This window comes from Trichosurus vulpecula, chromosome 5, assembly GCF_011100635.1.
Source record: "Trichosurus vulpecula isolate mTriVul1 chromosome 5, mTriVul1.pri, whole genome shotgun sequence".
Taxonomy (NCBI): domain Eukaryota; kingdom Metazoa; phylum Chordata; class Mammalia; order Diprotodontia; family Phalangeridae; genus Trichosurus; species Trichosurus vulpecula.
In genome coordinates, this window is record NC_050577.1 from 182,289,083 (window position 1) to 182,312,952 (window position 23,870).

The 23,870-nt window shown below is 36.1% G+C and overlaps 1 protein-coding gene and 1 pseudogene across 15 annotated transcripts in view; one reads left to right on the forward strand and one right to left on the reverse strand.

Moving 5' to 3' along the window:
• The window catches only part of C2CD5 (C2 calcium dependent domain containing 5), a 124,700-nt gene extending 108,131 nt beyond the window's left edge, over nt 1–16,569 (forward strand). For all 15 annotated transcript variants that reach the window (XM_036759692.1, XM_036759694.1, XM_036759697.1 and 12 more), the window contains 2 exons: nt 8,250–8,396; nt 15,342–16,569. In XM_036759692.1, the coding sequence (XP_036615587.1) occupies nt 8,250–8,396; nt 15,342–15,473 (279 nt within the window). In that variant the 3' untranslated portion in view covers nt 15,474–16,569. The remainder of the gene's footprint in view (nt 1–8,249; nt 8,397–15,341) is intronic.
• On the reverse strand, nt 1,927–2,510 carry LOC118850360 (annotated as a pseudogene).
• Nucleotides 16,570–23,870: the final 7,301 nt, after the last annotated feature.

The following is a 23,870-nucleotide window of genomic DNA, read 5'->3' on the forward strand; positions in this document are numbered from 1 at the left end:
AGTGTCATTGGACATTTTCTAGACTTTTGCTTTCTTTATTTCCAAAACTTTGTATCCTCTTAGGAAGAAAGTATTAAGGTTTCCAATGCTAAGCTAAGTGTAGTAGATATTCCATTGTCCTACTCCTTCCTTCCACTGCAGGAAAAAAATGTATTTATCCTTTTTTAAGATCATTAAATTAATTGGGTTCATAGTGATTCTTGAGCTAAAACTTACAGTTTTGTATAGAGGATCAATTTTAAAGTAGCATCAAATTTTTCATCATGTCATTGAGAAAATAGAAATTCATTCATTTAGACAAAATAATGGATTTTATTTAAGTGAAGAAAAAAGTACTTCCTCTAACTATGGTGCAAATTATTTAGCTGTCAGAACTTCTTGAACCTAAAAGCAAGTATTTTCAGTCAACCCATTAATTCAAAAAAAGTACATAATTCAGCTTTTTTTATAAAATAATTTTTTGTAAAGTAAAAATCCTATTATTCCATTATCTTTTTAAAATTAGAAATTCATTTACTGAGGAAGAAAAAAATGCAGTTGAAAGCAAAGGGTGAGGGAGGAATTCTAAGTGATTGGCTAGTTTCAGCGCTATTTGACACCTGGGAATCTCCTGACTTCGTGGAAACATTTCTTAAAGTTGTTTTTTTTTTTTTTTTTTTGGTCAGGGCAATTGGGGTTAAGTGACTTGCCCAAGATCACACAGCTAGTACATGTGTCAAGTGTCTGAGGCTGGATTTGACCCCAGGTCCTCCTGTCTCCAGGGCCGGTGCTCTACTCACTGTGCCACCTAGCTGCCCCTCTTTAAGTTTTTTAAATCATTTTTTAAAAATCGCTTTAATTTCTAGTAGCATTGGACTGCCATATTCTACTTTACTGATTGCTTCTGATAGAGTATATGTTATAGTCTGAAAATTATTTAGGCTCAGATTATATTGAACAGTGGCACAGAATTGACAACTTAATTTGATCAGGTATCCAGTCAATTCAGTGAAAAAAAATTAAATATATAATTTTTAAAATTTTAAGCTGATTTAATTTTTACATTTTTAGATAGTTTTAGCTTTGCATTACGTAAATTTAGTTTTTTTCTTTGTCTTTATATATCTTTTTAAGGTTTACAAAGCACTTTACAAATATTTTATTTTCACAATAACCCTGTGCCCAAAAAGGCAAAAGAGACATTTTTTTTTACAGTGATAAAATTTTTAATTGAAATTTCCATCCAATGAAAGAATCTTCTTTACAACATGCCAGAGAGAGTATAAAGCAATCTCTGCCTAAACATTTTTTACGATGGGAAATATACTACCTCCTTACAAAATAGCCCATTCTCTTTTGGATCAGTTCTAATCATTACAAAGTTGTTAACCTTTTAACACACCACAAGCAATGTCCCTATAATATCTACCAGTTAGTTTTAGTACTGCAATCTGGAGTAATAGTAAAGAAGGATTAATTTATTTTCTTTGAGTCTGATTGATTCCCACTCTATTTTCCTAACAGTACACAAAGGCTGGGTAGTAGATGACTGACATCCAAACCTTGATTGGGAAAGTAGGGTATCAAATCCACAGACTGTAAATCTCTAATCCTAACCCTTTAATTTTAATTTTCACATAACAGTTCTAATATCTTAATATTTTCTAAGAAAAGTTGTATTCTATCACTGTGTGATTTCGCTGTTTAACCACAAATTTAAGGATACATAGTACCAGTCTCCATGTTGCCAAAAAAAGTTAGCATAGCCTTAAAGTGCTATAGGAATAAGAATATTAAGTAGGCTTCCACAGGTCTTTATTGTTCCATCATTTCATAGGCCATTCTTTGAGAAAAGATTTCACATTTTCAAAGAATTTTTAATCTGTTTTATAAGCAAAATGACTAAAATGCTGACATTTGCCAGCACAACCAAGGCAGTCTATGTTACTATCTGAAACTCTTTACTCCAAATTTTTTTAAATAACACTGATGAACTAATGGAAGCAGCTTGCCTTCTTTGTGAAGCCTATGAGTATCAGTTGCTCCTCCAGTAAAAGTCCCATTGACAGAAATTCTTGGAACTTTTCTTGCACCAGTCATTTGGTGAAAAGCATCCTGAAACTGGTGCATGTCCAATTCCACTGCAGCATGTTGTCTATCCATGTCATTGAAAAGCATTTTTGCCGCTGTGCGGTAAGAACAGGATGTTTTTTGGGAAGATCACTACACAATTATGTGAAATTGTTCCTGGATCTGATTTATAGGAGCAACTTCTGATTTATCCATGGAAGAGGATGTTCTGTTCCCCATCTTGTCTATAGTTGCAGGATTCACCTTCTCTTTTTGAAAATTGGGACATTTTCCTCTTCTCTAGTCCTCTAACACACCACCTATTTTCAAAGATCATTCGAAAAATGCTTGATATCAGGAAGTTCTTCCAAAGGTCTGGCGGTGACTGAGGCGTTCGAACCCCAGTGGCTCTGGGCAAGGAGCTGGGCACCTGCGATCACCACCCTGCTGAGCAAGGACATGGCCTGAGAGGGGACAGGACCTCTCCGCCAGCGGTGAGGCCTCGCCTCCCTAGGTCACCTGTGACCCTGGAAGATGGTTGAGTCAGTTGTCAGAAGAAATTTCCCCCAAGAAAAAGACTTATAACAAAAAATAACTTACCCTTCATGACTGAGTATAATCTTTTTTTTTTTAGGCACATATATATATATATATATATACATATATATATATATACACATTTACTTATTTATTTATTTATTTATTTTTCTTTTTAGTTTACAACACATAATTTTGAGTTCCAGATTTTCTTCCCTCCTTCCCCCCCTCCCTCCCCAAGACGGCATGGAATCCCACATAACTTCCACGTGTAACTTTGCATGGAATTAATTTATACACTAGTCAAGTTGTGGAGAAGAATTATGACCAATGGAATGAATCATGAGAAAGAAGAAATAGAACCAAAAAAAAATAAAGAACAACCCAAAAACAAAAACAAAAGAGAGAGGAAAAAAGGGGGGGCGGGAAAGGCGAGCATGAAGTGTGCCTCAATCTGCATTCATACTTAATAGTTCTTTCTCTGGATGTAGATAGCATTCTCCATCGTGAGTCCTATGGAGTTGTCTTTGCACCTTGTGTTGCTGAGAAGAGCAAAGTCTATCAGGGTTAGTCCTCACAGAATCCATATGTCTGTGGTTGTGTATAATGTTCTGGCTCTGCTCCGCTCACTCAGCATTATGTCGTGTAGGTTTTTCCAGGTTGTTATGAAGTCTGTATCATCCCCATTTCTTATAGCACAATAGTATTCCATTACTTTCATTTACCACAACTTGTTCAGCCATTCCCCAATTGATGGGCATCCCCTTGATTTCCAATTCTTAGCTACCACAGAAAGAGCCGCTATAAATATTTTTGTACATATGGGTCCTTTTCCCACTTGTGTGTTCTCTTTGGGATACAACCCTAGAAGTGGTGGTGTTGGGTCAAAGGGTATGAACATTTTTATAGCCCTTTGGGCATAGTTCCAAATTGCTCTCCAGAATGGCTGCATCAGTTCACATGAGTATAATCTTACAGGAGAAAAAAATTAATCTTTAATGGAATAAAGTTCTCATAGAGAGACGAGAAATCTAAAAATTGTTTGAACAATTGGAAGGAACTCTATGATATCTCATGATTAGGTTTATGAGAAGTGTACACAAAGAGGAAGTGCTAGGGGAAGTGGATGGCTGATGAACTTTGATCTTACTTAGAACAAAGGATGAACATGATACACACAAACAATTTAATGTATAACCTCATCAAACTCAACAAGCAAACAAATGAGGATAGGAAAGGGAGTACTAAGAGGGGTAGATAATACCAGGGAGAGGACAGTCACAAGCAAAATAAATTTCCTCATTCTTTAGGGGGTAGGGGAAGAATCAAAAAGGGAGGAAGAAAGAACTAGAATCTAAGGAGGTGCCTTAGGTGCCCTCTTACGCAGTTAGAGAGTGGTTGTGCGAATTGTAGTATTTGAATGAAATAGAATATTATCAGGTTGTAAGAAATTACACAAGATTTCAAAGAATCCTTAGTCATGGGAACGAATAGAGTAAAGTGAGTAGAGCTGGGAGAACAATTTTTAAAAAGACAATGAAATTGTAAAGAAAAACTGCTTTGAAAGATTTAAGAACTCTTTATCAATGCAGTGGCCAGCCTTGTCTCCAAGGGATCTGTGATTAAGAATATTACCTACCTCCTGACAGAGAGGTGATGGACACAAGATGCAGAGCCATACATTTGTGGACCTGGCCTCCATGTGGATACTTTGCTCATTTGCTACAAGTTTTTTTTTTTCTTTTCTCTTTCAGTTTTTAATTGGGAGGGAGAATCAGTGAGAGAGAGATTAGGAGTGTTGGTGACCTTTCCCCCCTCAGTCCCCCAAAGAAGACAGTTATAACATTTTTTTTTAATGCACAGAAGAAAATACTTAGATGTTCGGAAGTAAACACAGACAAACAGGACAGTTTTGAAAGTAACAAGTAAAATTTGTTGTATACTTTAAAAAAAGTAAGTGGTATGAAATAGAGATTAATAGACTCTACTTCTTGTGTTCTGTTGCGTATATGGGAATGCTATTTATTTTGGTGACTGAAAAAAATCCCCTTACCCCCCCAATAAATGTATTATATGAGGCGGGGAGTGGTATAGCCTCTGTAAAGGCATGGATAGAGAAGATGGAATGCTGCATATTAAGAACAGCAAGAAGGCCAATTTGGCTATGCCAGGGTATATGAAAGGAAATAATTGATAATAAGGTCAGAATGATAGGTTTACATCAGGTTGTGAAAGGCTTTAAATGCTGAACAGAAGATTTTGTGTCTTATCGTAGATGTACTAGTTCATTGAGCAAGGGAGGGATATGATCAGACTTGAACTCGAACTCCAAGGAGAATAGGCAAGGTATAAGGAAGGGAGGGCCTGAACTAGAGTAGTGGCTGTGTGAGGGGTGATAAAGATGGATGCAGTGTTGTGGAAGTAGGATCAATAAAGCTGGATGACTGATTGGGTATAATATCCAATGAGGGTTACTTCATCATTGACAGTGGCAGAGTAGGTGGTACAAAAGAACTGTAGTTATTAGACTGTGTAGATGTTTGCTTCAGTGTTGGTAGTCCTAAGTGGGAGAATCTCGTCCAGTATCCAGCGAGGGAGAACATGCAGCTTGAAGAACTGAATAATGTCAGTTTTGCCATTTCTTACAATAAATGAAGTGAGACAAAGAAATTTTAGCCAAATAGCAGGATAGCACATAAGGTTTCCTTGGAAAGGTAAATAAAGGAAGAGGAAGAATTAAGTTTTATTGTGCCCAAAGTGAAAAGATATGGACCATTTTTTCCTGAAACACTAGGTCATCTTATATTGCCTTGGCCATGATGAACTTTTGAAAAAAAGACTAATGAAGAATAATTCAACTCTCTTGCAGAGGATGTAGAGAGATGATACAAAGAGCTTATTAACTTGTTCCATTAAGTCATCATAGAATGTCATAATCCTAGAACTGTAGGGGATCTCACAGGCCATCTAGTCCAGTCCCTTGTTTTATAGATGAAGAAATTGAAGTCAGATACAACGTTTTTTCTCACAGATAGTATCAGAGATGGGATTCCAATCTGCCTCTTTTGAGGCCATAAACCAGTACTCTTCCCATTCTGCTACTTTAAAGATGACATGAAGGAAGCATGACAAAATACAAATATGAAAGTATTGTACATTTAAGAAACAAATTGGGCCAGATGATTTCAGACTATACAGAAGCCTCTACATTTTTAAGATTGGTAGTAACTGAACATGGTGATCACCAGATAGATAGCAACATGAAATTCTTCATGCCTCAACAAAAAGTGTCTGATTAGTAATTTGGAAGTAACTTATAAATCAGGGGTCTGTCATACTATTAACTAGTAAGTGATCAAGAGATGTTTGATCAAAATTGGTATCAAATTTAAAGAATCATGTGAGAATATATGGCATGCAGTTGAAGCAACTGAACTCTGAACTCTTTAAGCAATCTTTTGATACCCTAAAAAGAGCAGGAGTCAATAGTCTAGCACCATTTCCTAAGGAAATTCAACTGATGCACATCAGAATGGTAGGGGAACAAAAGAGGTTCAGAACTATCCTCTCAAATACTTGAGTTGTTTGCAAAGCTGAGAGAAATAAAAGCCATAGATGATGCTGGTTTAGAATAAAAACTCATTTCTAAAGTATTATGGATAAGGATGATGAAGGTTATCACTAGTATCTCATCAAACCATTAGGAACATTGGAATGAAAAACAGGTTTACAGAAAGCTTTGTTGAATGGATGCTTTAAAGCCATTATATGCCTAATGTATATAAAGATAGAATTAAAAGGCAAAAAATGAATGAAAAATGGGCAGGATCTGTAAGGTGTTTTTAGTTTTTTTTTTGACAAACTCTTCTCCATCTATGACATTGGCACCGTATTTGGGCTTTAATATCACAATTCCTATTGTGTGAGGAAGTAGTAAAGATAGGAAAGCAAGAATGACAAGAACAACTAAACTAGACCCAAGTTTATACCAAAGGAGGTTCATGTAACTACCAACATGTTAGATTGCTTTTGGTGAAATTCTCCAAATTTTTCTGATGGGTCAGGTTATACTGATTACATCAAGCCTTGGAAGGTGATACAGCTTCCCAATTAAGTCCATAATCATTCAGATTTTCCATGTATCAAAAAGACAAATGGATGAAGATGGCCTATTGTTCAATGATAGAGCTATATACTTGGCATATACAGGGTGTTCCAAAAGGCTCAGTGTAGTTTTAAGCTATTGAAGCATAAAACTGCACCAAGACTTTTGGGACAACCTTTATATCATGGGCAGACACTGCATATAGACAATGAGCTCCACCCGTAATTGAATAGGTGACGCTGGGTTAGATTGCCTTTGAGAAATACTAATATTTATTTAGTGATTATACACATGTGCAAGTCATTGCTACAGTCTGAAGACAAAGTTGTACATCAAGCAAAGGATAATGAAGAGACATATGGTGAATATGAATGGGCAACAGCATGCTCACATTGAAGAATTGGATAGAAGTGTCATCACTTCAGTTCAGCCACGTATTTATTAAACACCTACTATTTGAAAAGTGCTGTGTTAGTACTAGGAATTCTGATGTAAGGAGTTTATATTCTATTGGGAAGGAAGGAAACAAGCAGTAATTAAGTGTCAACCATGTGCCAAGCACTGGACTGTATCCTTCCTCAGAACAACCCTGGGAGGTGGGTGCTATTATTATCCTCATTTTGTAGTTGAGGTTAAATGACTTGCCCACAGTCATACAGCTGGTGTCGAGGCAGAATTTGAACTCAGTCTTCCTGACTCTTAATTAGCACTCTCATCCGCTGTGGCTCCTAGTAGCCTCCAAAAGGATAGTTTAGAATACAAACTCTAGTATTTAAGGTTCTCTGAAGTTTGGCTCTCACCTGTCTTTCCACCTATTTTTTTCATGTTACTTTTGGCCCTTTGGGAACTCCAAATTGAGTAGAATAAGCATTTATTAAGTGTGTTCCAAACACTAGAGAGACAAGGACAAGAAAGAAAAGTAGGAGATACGATAGAAAGAGATAAGTAAACATAAGGGACTTTGAGGGGAAGAGCACTAACATAGGGGATCAATGAAAGCTTCTTGTAGGAGGGGCCCCTTGAGCCAAACCTTGAAAGAAACAAAGGAAATGGATCATAAAAGTATGATTGACTCAATTGTTTGTGGTTTTACTCTACAGGGATAAACTTTGTAATAATAAGTTCCATAAATATTTATGAAAAATCTGTGTATGTAGGACTGTTAGGTGTTATTAAACAAGTTTCTTAAAGTCTTAGAGACAGGGTAGTATAGTGGAAAGCGTGCTGAACTTGCAATCAGATGACCTGAGTTAAAATCCCAGCTCTGTGATCTCACTGGGCTTCAGTGTCTTTATCTGTAAAATGAGGTAACTGAGCTAGATAACTTATATGGACCCTTTGAGCTCTAGATCTATGATCCCTTGTTTCTGAGAAGCAGGAGTAAGGAGACTCTGCGTTGCAGGTATGTAAAGGTGAGAGACTGAATGTTAGTTCAGGAAACAAGCCAGTTTGCCTAGAAGAACCAGGAGTACATGATGAGGAGTAAGTGTTGTAATGCATCTAGCATACCTCATATCTACTTTCTCATATATGATATACGTGTCTTTTTTCCCCTTAGGAAGGAGGAGTCAGTGGTTTTCTTCATGCTTTTATTGCTGAAGTATTTGCAATGGTGAGAGCTCACGTTGCAGCATTAGGAGGGAATGCAGTTGTCTCTTATATAATGAAGCAGTGCGTGTTTATGGAAAATCCAAACAAAAATCAGGTGAGGTAAAGATGAAATTTCACCTACCTTTTTAGTAGGAAAAAATATGATGCTAATAAAAAGTAATTCTGTTTGTAGCTCTTTGTTTTCTGTTGTACAATACTTTTTTGGTTTACTGTGTGTGTGTTATTAATTGTGGCCAGGCCTCACTCTGGTACTCTTTGTAACTTCTTTGGACCTGGAGCTTCCCTTTTACTGCTTTGGAAGTAGTGCTAAAGTCATCTTTTTGTTTTGTCTTGTGGCACCTAAAAGTTGAGTCAGGAGAGGGGGTGTTACCTTTTCCAAAACTCAAAATTTGACCTCATTTGGGAAAAGGTACTCTCCAACCACTGCCTGCCTTTGTGGCAAAGGAACACAGCTTTCAGGGAGAAAGATGGGCTTTAATTAGGAAAGAGCAGAAAACTTCTGGCCGTTGTTCCTTCTTTTCCCTTCAGTAATACTGTAATTTTCTTTTATAGCCTTGTTTGTTTCACTTTTAAACTCTCTCACAAATGCCTTTTGTTGGCTTTTGAGTTATGATAATGAGGAAAGAGGGATGCATTTTGAAAATATTTTTTAAAAATCCCTTTAAAATAGAATTGCAACATCAGGGACAAAAGAAAACATCATAGAGGATAAATCTGAATCATTGGGTTAGAAATAAGGAGAACTAAGTTTTAGTGCCTCGTTCTGGCTCTAGGGCTAACTGCAACATCAAGCAAATCACTTAACTTCTCAGAGGAAATGTTTATATTACCTAAATTGCACATGCATGTGCTATACATGCACATGCACGTAAAGTTTATGCTCAGTACTTATTTTTTCTTCACCTTCTTTGAGTCCTACATTTTTGTTGTCCATTGTGTTATATTTTATTTATACAAAAATCATCTTGGTGCTGGGAAATTTTAATGTATTTTCTTTTTTGGTCAGTTTTGGCAGTGTTAAAGATGAAGATTATTTCTAGTATCCTATGGTTTCAAAATAGAAGTAGCATCATTCTCTAAAGCTGAATGTTTATAAATATCTTGTGTAACACTCAGGCAGTACTCAGTTTAATTGGTCTTATGGTGTTGTTTAGGTTAGAAGAACAACAAAGTGATTATGTCTCCCAATTTAGTCACTGTCCTCTTAAATAAGTGTTGTTATTCTGAGGAAGAGCTGTTATGTATGATCAGAAAACATAGCAAAAATGATCTATGATTTAATTTATGCAAATACTTTGTATCAAAGCAGATTGCAACCCTTCACTGCTTTAGTAGACAGTTTCATGATTTCCTATGGAAAAAAATACCATCATCTGGTAGCCGCTCTTGTGGTGATGAACCTTTTCAGATTTAGCTGTGCTAATTCTTGGATATTACCAGGCCAATATGTTTATATTTTGGTAGGACCTGCAAGATCTCATGTGCTGATATAGCTTTCGAGAATCTGAAGTTACCACTAAACTACAGTGAGGCAGTAGAATATGCTGACTTAAAATGCATTTTATTATTTTTTATTTTTAGTTTACAGCATTCAGTTCCACAAGTTTTTGGGTCCCAAATTTTCTTTCCCTCCCTCTCCTTCCCCCTGGCCCCCAAAGCCGGCATGTAATCCAACATAGGTTCATATACCTTGACATTGAACTTGTTTACATAATAGTCCACTTGTAAAGAAGAATTATAACGAATGGAATGAATCATGAGAAAGAAGAAATGAAACCAAAAAGAAGGAAAAAGAAGAGCAAATAGTTTGCCTCAGTGTCTGCATCCAGACTCCATAATTCTTTCTCTGGATGTGCACAGCTTTTTCCATTATGAGTCTTTTGGAGCTGTCTTTGAATTTTGTATTGATGAGAGGAGCCAAGTCTATCAAAGTTAGTCCTTACAGATACTGTGTGTCTATAATTGTGTATAATTTTCTCCTGGTTCTGCTCCCCTCACTCAGCATCAGGTCATATAAGTCTTCCCACGTTATAATGAAGTTCATCTGCTCCTCATTTGTTACAGCACAATAGTATTCCATTACATTCATATACCATAATTTGTTTAGCCATTTCCCAATTGATGGGCATCCTCTTGATTTCCAGTTCTTTGCCACCACAAAGAGAGCTGCTATAAATATTTTAGTACATAGTCATCCATTTCCCACTTGTATGTGATCTCTTTGGGATATAGCCCTAGAAGTGGTATTGCTGGGTCAAAGGGTATGCACATTTTTATAGCCCTTTGGGCATAGTTCCAGATTGCTCTTCAGAATGGCTGGATCAGTTCACAACTCCACCAACAATGTAACAATGTTCCAATTTTCCCACATCCTCTACAGCATTTAAAGTGCATTTTAAAAGGAGATTTTTCCCCCACGTCATTAACCTTGTTTTATTATTTTCTCATGTTGGCAATGTAACGTGTGTTCCTTCTGCCTACCACAGTGGCTGCCTATATTGAAGTAATAATGCAGCAAATATGTATGCTGTGTATAATACAAAAGAAGGGCTCTGAATCCCATAAGGGAAAGTGGGGACTGGATATCAATTAGGCATTCCTATTCTTCTTCAGATTCCTGTGTCTTTTTGTATGTTGTTTCGGTGACTGCCTTGTTTGAGGCAAATGATTAGTATATTTGAAGTTGGGATGAGTGAGAAGAATCAAAAAGAAATAGCCACTTGATGACAAAATGAGGATTTCAAAGAGACAACATATCATCTTCCCTCTTCTCTTGGCAGGCTCTAACGTTAACATGCTATCAGGCAGTTTTTATATTGTATTGTGATTATTAAATGTGTGTCAGCCAGAGAAAGTTTATTCCTTGGAGAGAATTTATTGTAACCAGTTCAATAAAAAAAGATCATAGGATTGTGGAACTCTAAGGGACCATGGAGAAAATCTGTTACTACCTCATAATGAAGATGAAGAAACTGAGGTCCAGAGAGGTTGAGGGACCTGCCACAGTCTCATGGATTAAATTGCCAGGGACTTGGAACAGGAACCTTGGACTCCAAACAAGCATTCCTCCCACTCTTCATTGGTACTGGGTGGTTCTGAACCCTCATTCATAATAGTATTCACTCTGAGGGAATTTTACCCCTTTGCTATTAAAAGTACTTCTATTAAATCAACTTTTTATCAATTTAAATCTTTTTAATCTTTTTAATCAATTTAAACTTTTTAATTCAAATCAATTTAAACTTTAAATGCAACACAATACATTGGCTAGAGTGCTAGATTTGGAGTGAAGAGAGACATGAGTTCAAATATCATCCTGTCTAATTCTATTTTAGTGGGCAGGTTATACCTCTCTGAGCCTCATTTTCATATGCTGTAAAATGGGAGAAAATAAGATCTATAGTACTTACCTCATGGGATTTTTGTGAAGCTCAATAGAATATATAAAATGCTTTTTAAAAACTTTAAAGCAAAATCTAAATGTTAACTATGATGATGACATTTTCTCATACAAGTTATCTTTATAGTAGTTACGTTAAATTTGCACTAAGCAGTACACACTTGGTGATCTGGGCCCCCTTCTCACTTTTGTGTTATCTGAAGCTAATGGGGGATTTAAGTGAGGTAGCATGGAAAAATTTTTGGAGTCAAGATAGAGCTTTCCCCTCTGACAATTGCTATGTGGCTGTGAGAAAATGTGACGGCACAAAGAAAAACAGTTTTCTCCAGGAGCTATCAAAAGTTGTCTAAAGAGACCAACGTGGATATCTGGGAAATTTGTAACCAAATTTATTTTTAAAGATGGGTATGGAAGCAAAGGTAGGTGATAAAAAATGAATGCAAAAGCATGCCATTGTCCTGTAAGAAGTGTACTAGGAGTGTAAGCTGAGCCTGGAAAGGAAAAATAAGGGCAACAAAATGGTTTTTAAAAGCTGTCCTATGGAAAAGAGGATGGTATAGATGAGTTAATCATAACAAATAACAGAGAGGGGAGAGATAGTGATTAAGAAATCACTTATTTTCTTTTTTCTACAAGGGGAATAATCTTTCGACTGAAAAGGCCAGCAAAAATGGCTAATAAGTCAAGATAAGCAGGCAGATAGTAAGAAAGCACTCAGCTGCCCTTGATAAGTTCAGGTCACTAGGCCCAGGTCACTACCCTCAGCTAGTGAAGGAACTGGTAGGTGTAATTATTCTTCTCCTTCCTATGATCCTTCAAAAATCATGGAGAATTAGAGAGGCACTGCAGGACTGGAGAAGAGCAAGTGTCCGATTTTTTTTTAAAATGTGAAATGGAGGGCTTTGCATAGTATATACCAGTCAGCTTAGCTTCAACTCCTGGCAAAAGTATGAAATATATTAAAGAGGTTTGGTGAACATCTAGAAAAGGAATTAATAACCATAAGGTAGCATCAAAACAAAGTCATGCCAGAATAGCACCATTTTCTTCTTCTTTTTTTAAATTTTATTTTAGGCTCAAACACCAGAACATAAATAACAGAATAGAGAAAAGAAACAAAAACATATCATAAACTTAAATATTGGGACTTAGAACATAAGAAAGAAAAAAAAGCATGTCATGTGCATAGCAGAACATGAGAGGATTCAAACTATGTAACAATAAATTTTCATTTCAAGAAAGCCTGTATGATAAATAATACACGTATTGAGAACTATCCATCTTTTATTTGTTTGCTTGTGAGTTTTCTTTTGTTCTCTGCTGTGCCCTTTTTTACTTTGTTCTTCCCTCCCCCACCCCAGAAGCTGCAATTAAGTTTAGATATGTTTCTCTGTAGCTATAGATATATACATACACATATACATATATACATACAATATATAGACATACTTTCCCAAACAAATTCTACTCCTGATATTTGTTTTTTATGTTTCTACATCTCTCTTGTTTCCTATCCCTGCCATCTCTTCTACTTTACTTTTACCTGCTACCTTGCCTTCTTGTTACTTGTCTACCCCCCTCCAAGGATCCATCCCCTATCCCCCCATTCCCATAAATCTAAACACACTTCTATACCCTCTTTTTATCTATTTTCTCACCTTCCCCTCCAAAGATCCCTCCCTTGTCCTCTCCTGCACCCTATCCCCCTACCATTTTATTTCTTCTGAATTCAAAATTTTACACTCTTCTAAATTTATACTCTCCTAAATCCTCCTCTAAATTATACTAATTAATCTAATTTATACTCTTCTAAATTCTCTTTTAGAATTTTATACTCTTCTAAATACATATACATTGTTCCTTCTTGAACCCGTTGCCAATGAAAGTAGGTTACCAGAACTACCAGCCCTCCTCCTCCATCTTAATTCCTCTGTATCGATTCGTCCTCTTGCATCTCATTTGTATAAAATAATTATACTTTTTAGCTGTTTCCAAATGGTTTTTACTTTTTAAATTCATATCATACTCAGGTTTACTCCAGTCTTTCTTATGAGCTACCTAATTATTAATAGGAATCTTAGACTTACATTTTACATTTTACATATTTAAAAAGTAAAAGGTCTGTCCTTGTTGAGTCCCTTATAATCAGTCTTTGGTATGTACCCTATTTTCTTTTTTGACAGGTTTTCTATATCGGCAGATCAGAGAAATGCCATGTATGTAGCTCCTCTAGAATATGGCGAAACATGTGACAGTGTCTCATGCTATAATGGTGGGAAAGATGGAGAAATATGACCTAGACTAATCATAGGTATATTTAGAACTTGTTCAGGGGCAGGGCCCAGAAAGTGGTCATCAACGGTTTGGTCTTCCAACGGAATGCCCCAGGGATTTGTCTTTAGCCCTGTGGTCTTTAACATTTTTATCTATTAATTGGTTAAAGATTTAAGTGGCATGCTAATCAAATTTTCAGATGACAAAGAACTTAGGACAGCTAAACTGCTGCATAAGAGGATCTAAAAGTGACAGATTAGAATGAGTGGTGGGTCAAATCTAGTAAGATTAAATTTGATATAGATAATGATTTATTGTTGTATTCAAATTAAAATTACAAGATGGTAGAGGTGTGACTAGAAAGCACTTCCATCTGAAAAAAACTTGAAGTTTTTAGTGGACTGAAAGCTCTGTATGAATGAATAATAAAGCAGCAGAGATACAGCAGAACAGAAGGCTAATCTTAGGTTGCATTAAGAAAGGCCTAACTTCTAGGACGAGGGAACTAACTATCCCTTTTGTATATTGTCCTAGTCGTACCAAAGTTTGCGTAGTTTGTTCAGTTTTGCATGATAGGAAGGACCTTTGTAGGCTGGAAATCCAAGCAGGTTGGAGTGTGAGAATCTGTGAGCTAGTTATCCAGGAAAAGAGGAGTCTTAAGGTACTATCATCTTCAAGTATTTGAAAGGCTGTTATATAGAAGGATTTGACTTGTTCTGTTTGTCCCCAGAGGACGCAATAGGAACTAATGTATGGAAGTTGCAGAGAGGCACATTTCCTAATGATGAGAACTATATGTGAAACGGCTCGAGGGGAAGCGTGTTACAGAGAAGCAATGTGGTATAGTTGAAGGAATGTTGTATTAAGAACCAGAAGACAGGGTTCAGATACCATCTCTGCAATTTGCCACCTATGTGACTTTAGGCAATTTGATGATGCTCTGGGCCCCAGTTTTTCTCTTCAGTAAAATGAGATTGGACTAGATGAATTGGAATGGATTAAATGACTTCCAAGGACCCTTCCACCTCTCATTTTATGAGCCTATGATTAAGATGTACTGGGTTCTTCTTCACTGACAGGCTTCTTCAGACCAAGGCTAGATGACCATTTGTCCAGCATGTTGGCCTGTTTCCAAGTTCAAAATTTTATGATTCAGTTTGGTCAGCTCATATAAACTTGTCTAACTCAGTTTCCTTCTTTATAAAAGGAGAATATTAATACTTGTAGCAACTTCCTCTGAGGATTATTATAAAGCTCAAATGAGATAATGTATATAAAGTACTTTGCAAATCTTGGAAAACAGAAGAATGCTCATTTATTATATTTGTTGATTTTATGATTGACTATTTTCTGTTGCACTTACAGGCACAATGTCTAATAAACGTAAGTGGCGATGCGGTGATTTTTGTACGTGAATCTGAATTAGAAATTATATCAGCTCAGCAACCCATTGCTAGCTGCCAGCCTGCATGCAGTGGAGGAGAAATTGCTACCTGAGAAAGACCCAAAGGAAAAGTCAGTGCTTGTTGCAAGATGTCTGCCTACTTCTTCAGAGTTGGTCCTTCTAGGATTTTAAAAAGTAGAGCTTAACATGAGACAATCAGGAAAGGTGTGATGGATAAGAATTCTCTCATCCTTTAATTTTGCCTGCACCGTGTAGACAATAAGAGTATTGACTTTAGAATTTGTGAAGAAAAATGGCACAGAACAATTGAAGAAAAGATACAACCTACTTGTGAAATTAGCTATATTTTAATAAATATAGAGCTCCAACTACTATTTTTAAATAAAGTGTGTTCATTTGGAAGACATCATTTAAAAACAAAACAACAACTAAACCCTGGAACATAATCGGGAAACTAGGATAGTTACTCCGGTATAATTTTGAAATAAGCACTAAATTCACAAATGTATTTAAAATGTGTGAGGAAAAACTTGAGCTAGTAAAAATTAAGAAAGGTAACCAAAACTACATGGATTTGAGTTTCTTCATCTATTTTATTTTGTTCAACAATTTGATGACTACTGCTGAAGGAGCAAGGAACGTGCTTTTGACAATCTTTTTTTTTTTGTAAAGTCTTGTCATTTGCATTAATTATATGGCTATAATTAGCATGTTAAAAATAATTTCTCAGCACTGAGTCATTTTAGTATGTTTTCATGCTGCTTTTTTGTCATTTAAATAAGAAAACCATTTTACATTTTAATAACTGATTGTACCAAGCTATTTCTTAACTCCACAAATGCTAACTTAAGAATTTCAAATATAAAATAGAGACTTAGTGAAATTCATTTATTGCGGGTTCAGTCTAATTTTGCCTAAGTTTAGACATCATTCAGTGAGATTAGGGAAATCAATTTCTAAGAAAACTCTAGCCTTTTATTGAATAATAAACGGTGCTTTAGAATATAATATACGAGTGAGTTTGGATAGCATTTGACCTGGAAATTGTAAGTGTAACTTGAATGTAAATATTGCATTTTCACATAGGAATAATATTTTTTCCATCAATGCCAAATACCCACTGTAAGTGAATTTTTTTCAGAAATTGCATTCCTCCTTTACACAATAAAATTTCTATACAAAACTTTCTTGCTTTGGTGTTTCAAGTGAACAGTGTTAAAAAATTAACAATCTTTTCTTTGAATCATGATGTGTCAAGATTTTTTGTATTTCTGCTTTAATTTTATTTTTCAAATAAAAAGTTTGTAAAAACAATGCAAACTTGAATATCACTGAAGCTCCTTTTGCTTCTAGAGCCTAGTGTATTTTGAATTTTATTCTTTAAAATTCTTGTTCTGATTTGCAGTATAAATATAACTAGTTTTATGACATCAACATTATTAATCAAAAGATTTTCTTCACAGGTATACTGTGGTATCTTCCTTTTCTTTGGTTGGGTTCTTGGATTTGCTTTTGAAAAGTAATGCCCTCATTTTAAAACTTAATGTTATTTTTCTTTAAAAGGGACAATCTTAAAAAAAAAACCAACAAACTAAAACAGCATTACAGTTTGTCTTGCTAATTGAAATTTGATGAGTCAAATCATGTTCCCCACTCACACTTTCCCCAAATACAGTAACTAACAATGAAAATTTAGCAGCCTGTAACTATGATTAAATTAAATGTTTTAAATCACCTACTATGACTTATTATTTAATATTACTAAAGCTTGGTACTGTCCTGTTCACCAATATGTTTTATAACTGTACTTTTTTTTACAAGTTGGATTTGTTTAAAGCAAATCAAAATCATCATCCTAATCATCCCCAAGCATTTCTTTATAAATCATGCCCATGTGCTTTATAAATTATTCCTTTATGATAATGTAAAAAAAACACTTTCTACATAGAGCCTTACTAATTCCATTAGCTGCTAATGCTCCTCTCTCTCTCACCCTCTCTCTCTCTCTCTCTCTCTCTCTCTCTCTCTCTCTCTCTCTCTCTCTCACTCACTCACTCAACATATGTATGTGTTGCAACAATTGGGCTAGCAGCTGTTGTAGGGGTATAAGACCCACCAACAACCCGCATGTGGAAAGCTGCCAACACAGGTTCTTTCGATCTGCTCTACTAAGGAAAGCAACATTAAGAGTTTAACGATCTTACTTTAATCCAACATACACACATACCATTCACTTAGTTCAGGGGAAAAAGCCAGCACCCTGAACTTCAGAGCAAATACAAACAAATTATAAACATACATTTATAAGCAGACCAAATACAATTCATATTTACCAAGAAACCATCAACATCTGAGTTCAGCCGGGAGCTCGACAACGGCTGGCCCAGAATCGCGTGCCACTCCTGCTGCGGCTCAGAGCTCCAAAGGAGAAAGCCAACCTCTGGGTTTATATATCTTGTTCAGGGTCAAAGGTGAGTCACACATGTGACTCACCCACGTGACCTAAAATCCTCACAAAGATTCGACTTAAACCCACATGGTCTAAAAGCTTCTGATGTCACAAACATGTCACTCAAACCCATGTAAACTAGGCTTTCCCTTGAGGCAAGGAGGTCATCAAGGACTCCCAATTTAATCAAGGAAATAAAGTCCAAATTCTTCAAGGGCACTTGATTGAATAAGTGCAAAGAGCCCATTTTGATTGCCAATACACTATGTATGTAGATATATGCATGTATATGTATGTGTATGCATGTGTACACACACATATGATACATTTTGTATTGTCTCCCCTTTTAGAATGGAAGCTCCTTGAAGACAGATACTTATCTTTGTATCCACATTGCCCAGCATATAGTGTTTAGTAAGTACTTGTTGGTTTATTGAATTGGTTTGGTTGATGGGTTGATTGAATGCCCACCCATCAAATTGAAAAGATAAGCCAAATCTTTAAAATTGAAACTTCAAGAATTACAATTATACTAGTGTAGAGATTGTTTTAAGTTCATACTGTAGCTCATTCACACTACTTCATTGGAAAAACTGTGTAGACCGCTTTAATATATAAAGTCATTTCAGGAAGGAAGGATATGTAAAAAAGGAACTGTATTTTAAGTGAATCTTCTAAGTAAACATTTTTATGCCACCTAACTTTCCTGCTGTGTTCCACCCCTTAGGTTCTTTCAGAGACCTTCTCTTAAAACAAAGAATTTTTTTTTAAAGAAAAGAGAAAAGTCAAAACTGATCAATATATTGAAATAATTTGACAAAGTAGATGAGTCTAACATTTCTTTCCATTTAATTAAATGTATTAGTGCCCCAAGTGTCCATAGCATCACAGAAATTGAGACTTGGAAGGGACTTTAGGAGCCAGTCTGGTCTAACTTGTGCCTAGAAAGGATCCTCTCTTAAAATCATTTATTTCTATTTATAGTTAACCTGATGTTGTTATATTATTTCTCTGCCCTAACTTAATTCCCTGAGGTGCCTAACAATAATAATAATTAGCTAGCATTTATATAGTTGCTGCAGAGTGTGAGGCACTGTTCTGAGCGCTTTACAAATATCTCATTTGCTGTCCAGTTAAACAATTTTGAATTCAGGAATACTATCCTGAAAATGCAGTGCTTTTAGTTATCCTGCAGGGTTTTGTATCTGAAGGCAGTTAGAATGGAGGACTCCCCTGAGAAAACCCCAAGTTGTTGGGAAATCCACACCAGGACCTTGGAAGCTACCAGGAGTAGCTGTGCTTACTTGGTACAGCAGTGCTTAGACTGGGTCAGTCCAGGTATCCAGGGACTCGAAGATATTCCTAGCATTCCATCCTGAGCTATAGAGGGCCTTGAAAATTCAGTATTCAAGTTCACAAACATAAGGGGAGATAAGGAACCTAAGGTGAAACCAAGCTGTGTCAACCACCTTACCCAAAATTCATCTGGGTCTGTACCGCAAAGCCCCAATTCAGGGACTAATGAATAGACCAAAGAGAATGCAGACCAGTGTGCAATATTATAAATATAAAGATGCCAAAAATCTATCCTAGATGGAGCAAGTAAGAAAGTACGAGGAGAGGCAAGTGAGAAAAATGGATTACGTGAATACCTAGAAAAAATGAAGCAAGAAATTTAAAAAACAAGTTCTGGAGAGAAGAATCAAAAGAATAAAAAGCTTAGATGATAAAAGTGGTTAACCTTATTCTGGTAACAGATTCCCTGAAAACAAGAATAGGCAAATAAATTAATGACTCCATGAGTCATCAAGAGATAGTAGAACAAAGTGATCTGAGAAAAAAAAAAAAAAAGAAAATGTAAGATAATTGATATTCAAAGCAGCTGTTCTGGAAAACAGATCAAGTAGAGAATTTAAGAATCATCAAATTCCTAGAAAATATTTTTTAAAAGCCTAGATGTTTTTCAAGAAATCATACATGAAAATTGCTCAGATCTATTGGAACTGGTGAAGATAAAAAATTCACTGATCACTTTCTGAAGGAAATTCCAACAGGGAAGGATCCCAGAAATGTCAGCCAAAATTTGGAGCTTTCGTTTAAAAGAGGAAAAAAGGTACTGTAGGCATACAGAACTAAAGTATTAAGTATAAGAACTGCAATCCAGACCACACAAGATGTGGCAGCTAATACCCCAAGGGAGGAGAGATTTAGGAAAACAGTATTCCTAAAGACGAAAGATACATAGGCATAGGCATATCTACAGTCATATGAAAAAATACTCTAAATCACTTGATTAGAGAAATGCAGATTAAAGCTACTCTGAGGTACTATCTCACACCTATCAGATGGACTAATATGACAGAAAAGGAAAATGGTAAATGTTGAAGGTGATATGGGAAAACAGGCACTAATGCAATCATTCTGGAGAGCAATTTGGACTATAGGGCTATAAAATTGCTCATACCCTTTGTTCCAGCAAAACACTGCTAGGTCTCTATCCCAAAGAGATTTTTTAAAATGTGGTGGGGGGTGGGGAAGAGGGAGCCTTATTTATTAAAAAGAATATTTATAGCAGCTCTTTTCATGGTGGCTAAGAATTAGAAGTCAAGGGGATGCCCAGAAATTGGGGGATGGCTGAACAAGTTGTAGTATGTGATTGTGATGGCATATTACTGTGCTTTAAGAAATGGCAAGCAGGATGATTTCAGAAAAATCTGGAAAGACTTACATGAACTGATGAAGAGTGAAGTGAGCAGAACCAGGAGAACATTGTACACAGTAACAGCAATATTGTACAATGAATTGCAAATGACTTAGCTATTCTCAGCAATACAATGACCCAAGACAATCCCAGAGGACTCTTGATGAAACATGCTGTCCACCTTCCAAGAAAGAATTGATATCTGAATACAGACAAGCATACTATTTTCCTTCCTTCCTCCCCTTCCTTCCTTCCTTCCTTCCTTCCTTCCTTCCTTCCTTCCTTCCTTCCTTCCTTCCTTCCTTCCTTCATTCCTTCCTTCCTTCCTTCTTCCCTCCCTTTCTCTTTCTTTCTCTCTTCCTTCCTTCCTTCCTTCCTTTCTTTCTTTCTTTCTTTCTTTCTTTCTTTCTTTCTTTCTTTCTTTCTATACAAAATAGCTAATATGGAAATGTTTTACATGATTGCACATGTACAACCTATATCATATCTTACCATATTGGGGCAGGGGGAAGTAGAGAGGGACAGAATTTGGCACTCAAAACTTTAAGGAGAAAGAACGTTAAAAATTGTTTTAACATGTAATTGGGGAAAAGTAAAATATTATTAAATATATACTTACTCTCATATATATGCAAATACATACATATATATGGTGGTGCACACACACACACACACATACACATACATATAGGTTTAGATGTAGCTAAAAATAATCCCACAAAGCTGGGTAATATCTAATAGGAGGATAAATGGTCATGTAATGGAATACAGGACTTTCAGAATTTTTTGATGAAAAGATAGGAGCTAAGTAGGAACTTTGAAACATAAAGACAAGACTCAAAAAAAACTTTAAGCAATGACCTTATTTGGGTAATTGGAAGTAGCTGATAATGTAGTGCTAATACTATAATAGAGGGAGAAGAAAAAAACATCTTTTCAGAACTTTGATTTTAAAGAAAGATTTTGAGGGAGTCAATTAAAAACACAGGGCCTGGAGTGGAATAGTTCTTTTCTGAGTGTTTTAAGAGGGAAAAGAGAAATGAGAGTACCAAGGAATACAATAATGTAGAAAGGGGGAAGCAGGGGATGGAACACAGTTTGATATAGGAATACATCTAACAACAGGGAAAGTTGGAGATGGAGGTAGAAGAATGTTAGGGAGGGAATAATCACAAGCAAAACAAATTTGATTCTGAAGGAGAGAGATTAAAAGGGGGAAATACTACTAGAATATAAAGGGGTTGCCCACCATTTGGGAAATGGCTGAAAAATCGTCATGCGTGAATGTAGAAGAATGTTATTGTGCTATAAGATATGGCCAAAGATTTCAGCAGATCCTGGGTAGTATGCACTGATGCACAATAAAGTGAGCAGAACTGGGAGAAAAAATTTGTCCATGTACAATAATTGAAAGAAAAACAGATTGGAAAGGCTTGAGAACTCTGATCAATGTAGTGACCAACCTTCAGAGGATCTATGATGAAGCAAGTTATCCACTTCCTGACGGAAAAGTGATGGACTCAAGGTGTAGAAAAATAAATACATTTTTGTATATGGTCTCTGTGAATTCATTTTGCTTGACTATGCTTATTTGTTACAAAGGTTTTTTTTTCTCTCTCTACTGGTGAAGTGGGAGAAGAGGTGAAGTTAGTAATGATAAAGAAAAAAGAGGTCACTGGGAAAAAAAATTTTAAATACAACAAAGAGAAGAGATGGAAGTTCTAAAGGAATCACAAACAGGGCAGTTTTGAAAATAACATGCAATTGTAAAAAAAAAGTGGTATAAAATGATTCACAATTTCATATGCAATCCTCTTTTTTGTGTTCTGTGTGTATATGGAAATGCTGAATTTTATTGATAAGTTTTTAAAAAAGAAGAAAGTTCAGTGCCAAGAATTGACTGATATTTGATGCATTTGACAGGGTAGAATTCAGTGAGACTATCACTTCCTTAGCCCTGGACACTATATTTTAATTTCAGTAATGCAGGAATTTCAAAGTTCTTGTGCATTTGTCTTCATCCAATAGGTTGCCGTTCCTCTCAAAATTTTTTTGGTATTTATTTCAGATGCTCACATTAATATTCCAAAAGAAAGATGACTTTATTCTAGAATAAAAGTGTAAATGAGACTAACCATACACCATTTACTTTTAATGATTTTAGAGACAGATGGTACAAAAAATAACAAATGTAAGACTCATTAACATTTTAAAGTAACTAACATTTGCATAGTTCTTCAATATAGTTCTCCGTGTTAACAATGAAGGCCTAAATCTACCTTAAGTGATTTTTCTATTGTTTGACTTGTTGCCTCCAGCTAGATGATCTGGAAACTTTGCTTTCTAATATCCTTGTCCGCGAGGTGGAATCCCCTTATGGACACATTTCACAACTTAAAACATGAACCACTTTATTTAGAGGTTAAAGAAAAAACTCACATTAGAATAATTGAAAATATCTCTCAGCAAGTAATCCTCTTCCAGAGTGCATATCATTGCTATTGCTTACTGTACTGCCCTGGAGAAGCTTTTAGCTGGAGTTAGCTAGGGTTCGAGCGCCTCCATTATGAAGACTTTCTATGGCTCCTCTGGCTGCCTATGTATTCTTTTTCCTTCATCTTGAACATACATTATAGCTCTCAGCAGATGTCACTGGTCACCATTTCATATTGCAATTTTCACTGTCTGAACCTCCTGCCCTCTGCAATTCTCCTCAGCTCCCAACAGATGGTGATCATTCCCTTTAAGTTCCTTCCAACTCTGACATTTTGTGATTCCTTGAGTCTCTGGCTATTTGGATCATTGGAAGTGAAGCTCTAATATCAGTACCCTCTTAATTCAGTCTTGATGTTGGGATGAAATGAGGCACTTGTAAGTCAATGAAATTTAACAAAGGAGGTCAACTTTGCCTTAACCCCGCAAAAGTATGTGAGACAAGAATACTATAGCACTGATTTTCTCTGGATGCAGTGCTCCTCATCTCTATCTGGAGACAAATCTGGTCAGTAGATCATCAGGGTATGGTGACTCATGGTCTTTGGCATCCACCAAATCTAAGTAGCCCATACTCCTCACAGCTGGGACTTTTTTATACTCTTAGATAACCAGGAAGCTGTATCAAGGAATCTGGGGCCAATCAAGTCCTGGGGACAACTTTGTCCTACACATGTATTACAGTTTAAAAAAAAATGTAACTTTAGATGCCTGTAATTCTGAAGTCTTCTCTTATACTGAGTTGGTTCAGGGTGACAAATCACCAGTGATGAATAATTACCAGCATAGAGAGATAAACAAGAGAATCCATAGGGTAGTAATGGGGTGGCAAATGAGTAGAGAAGC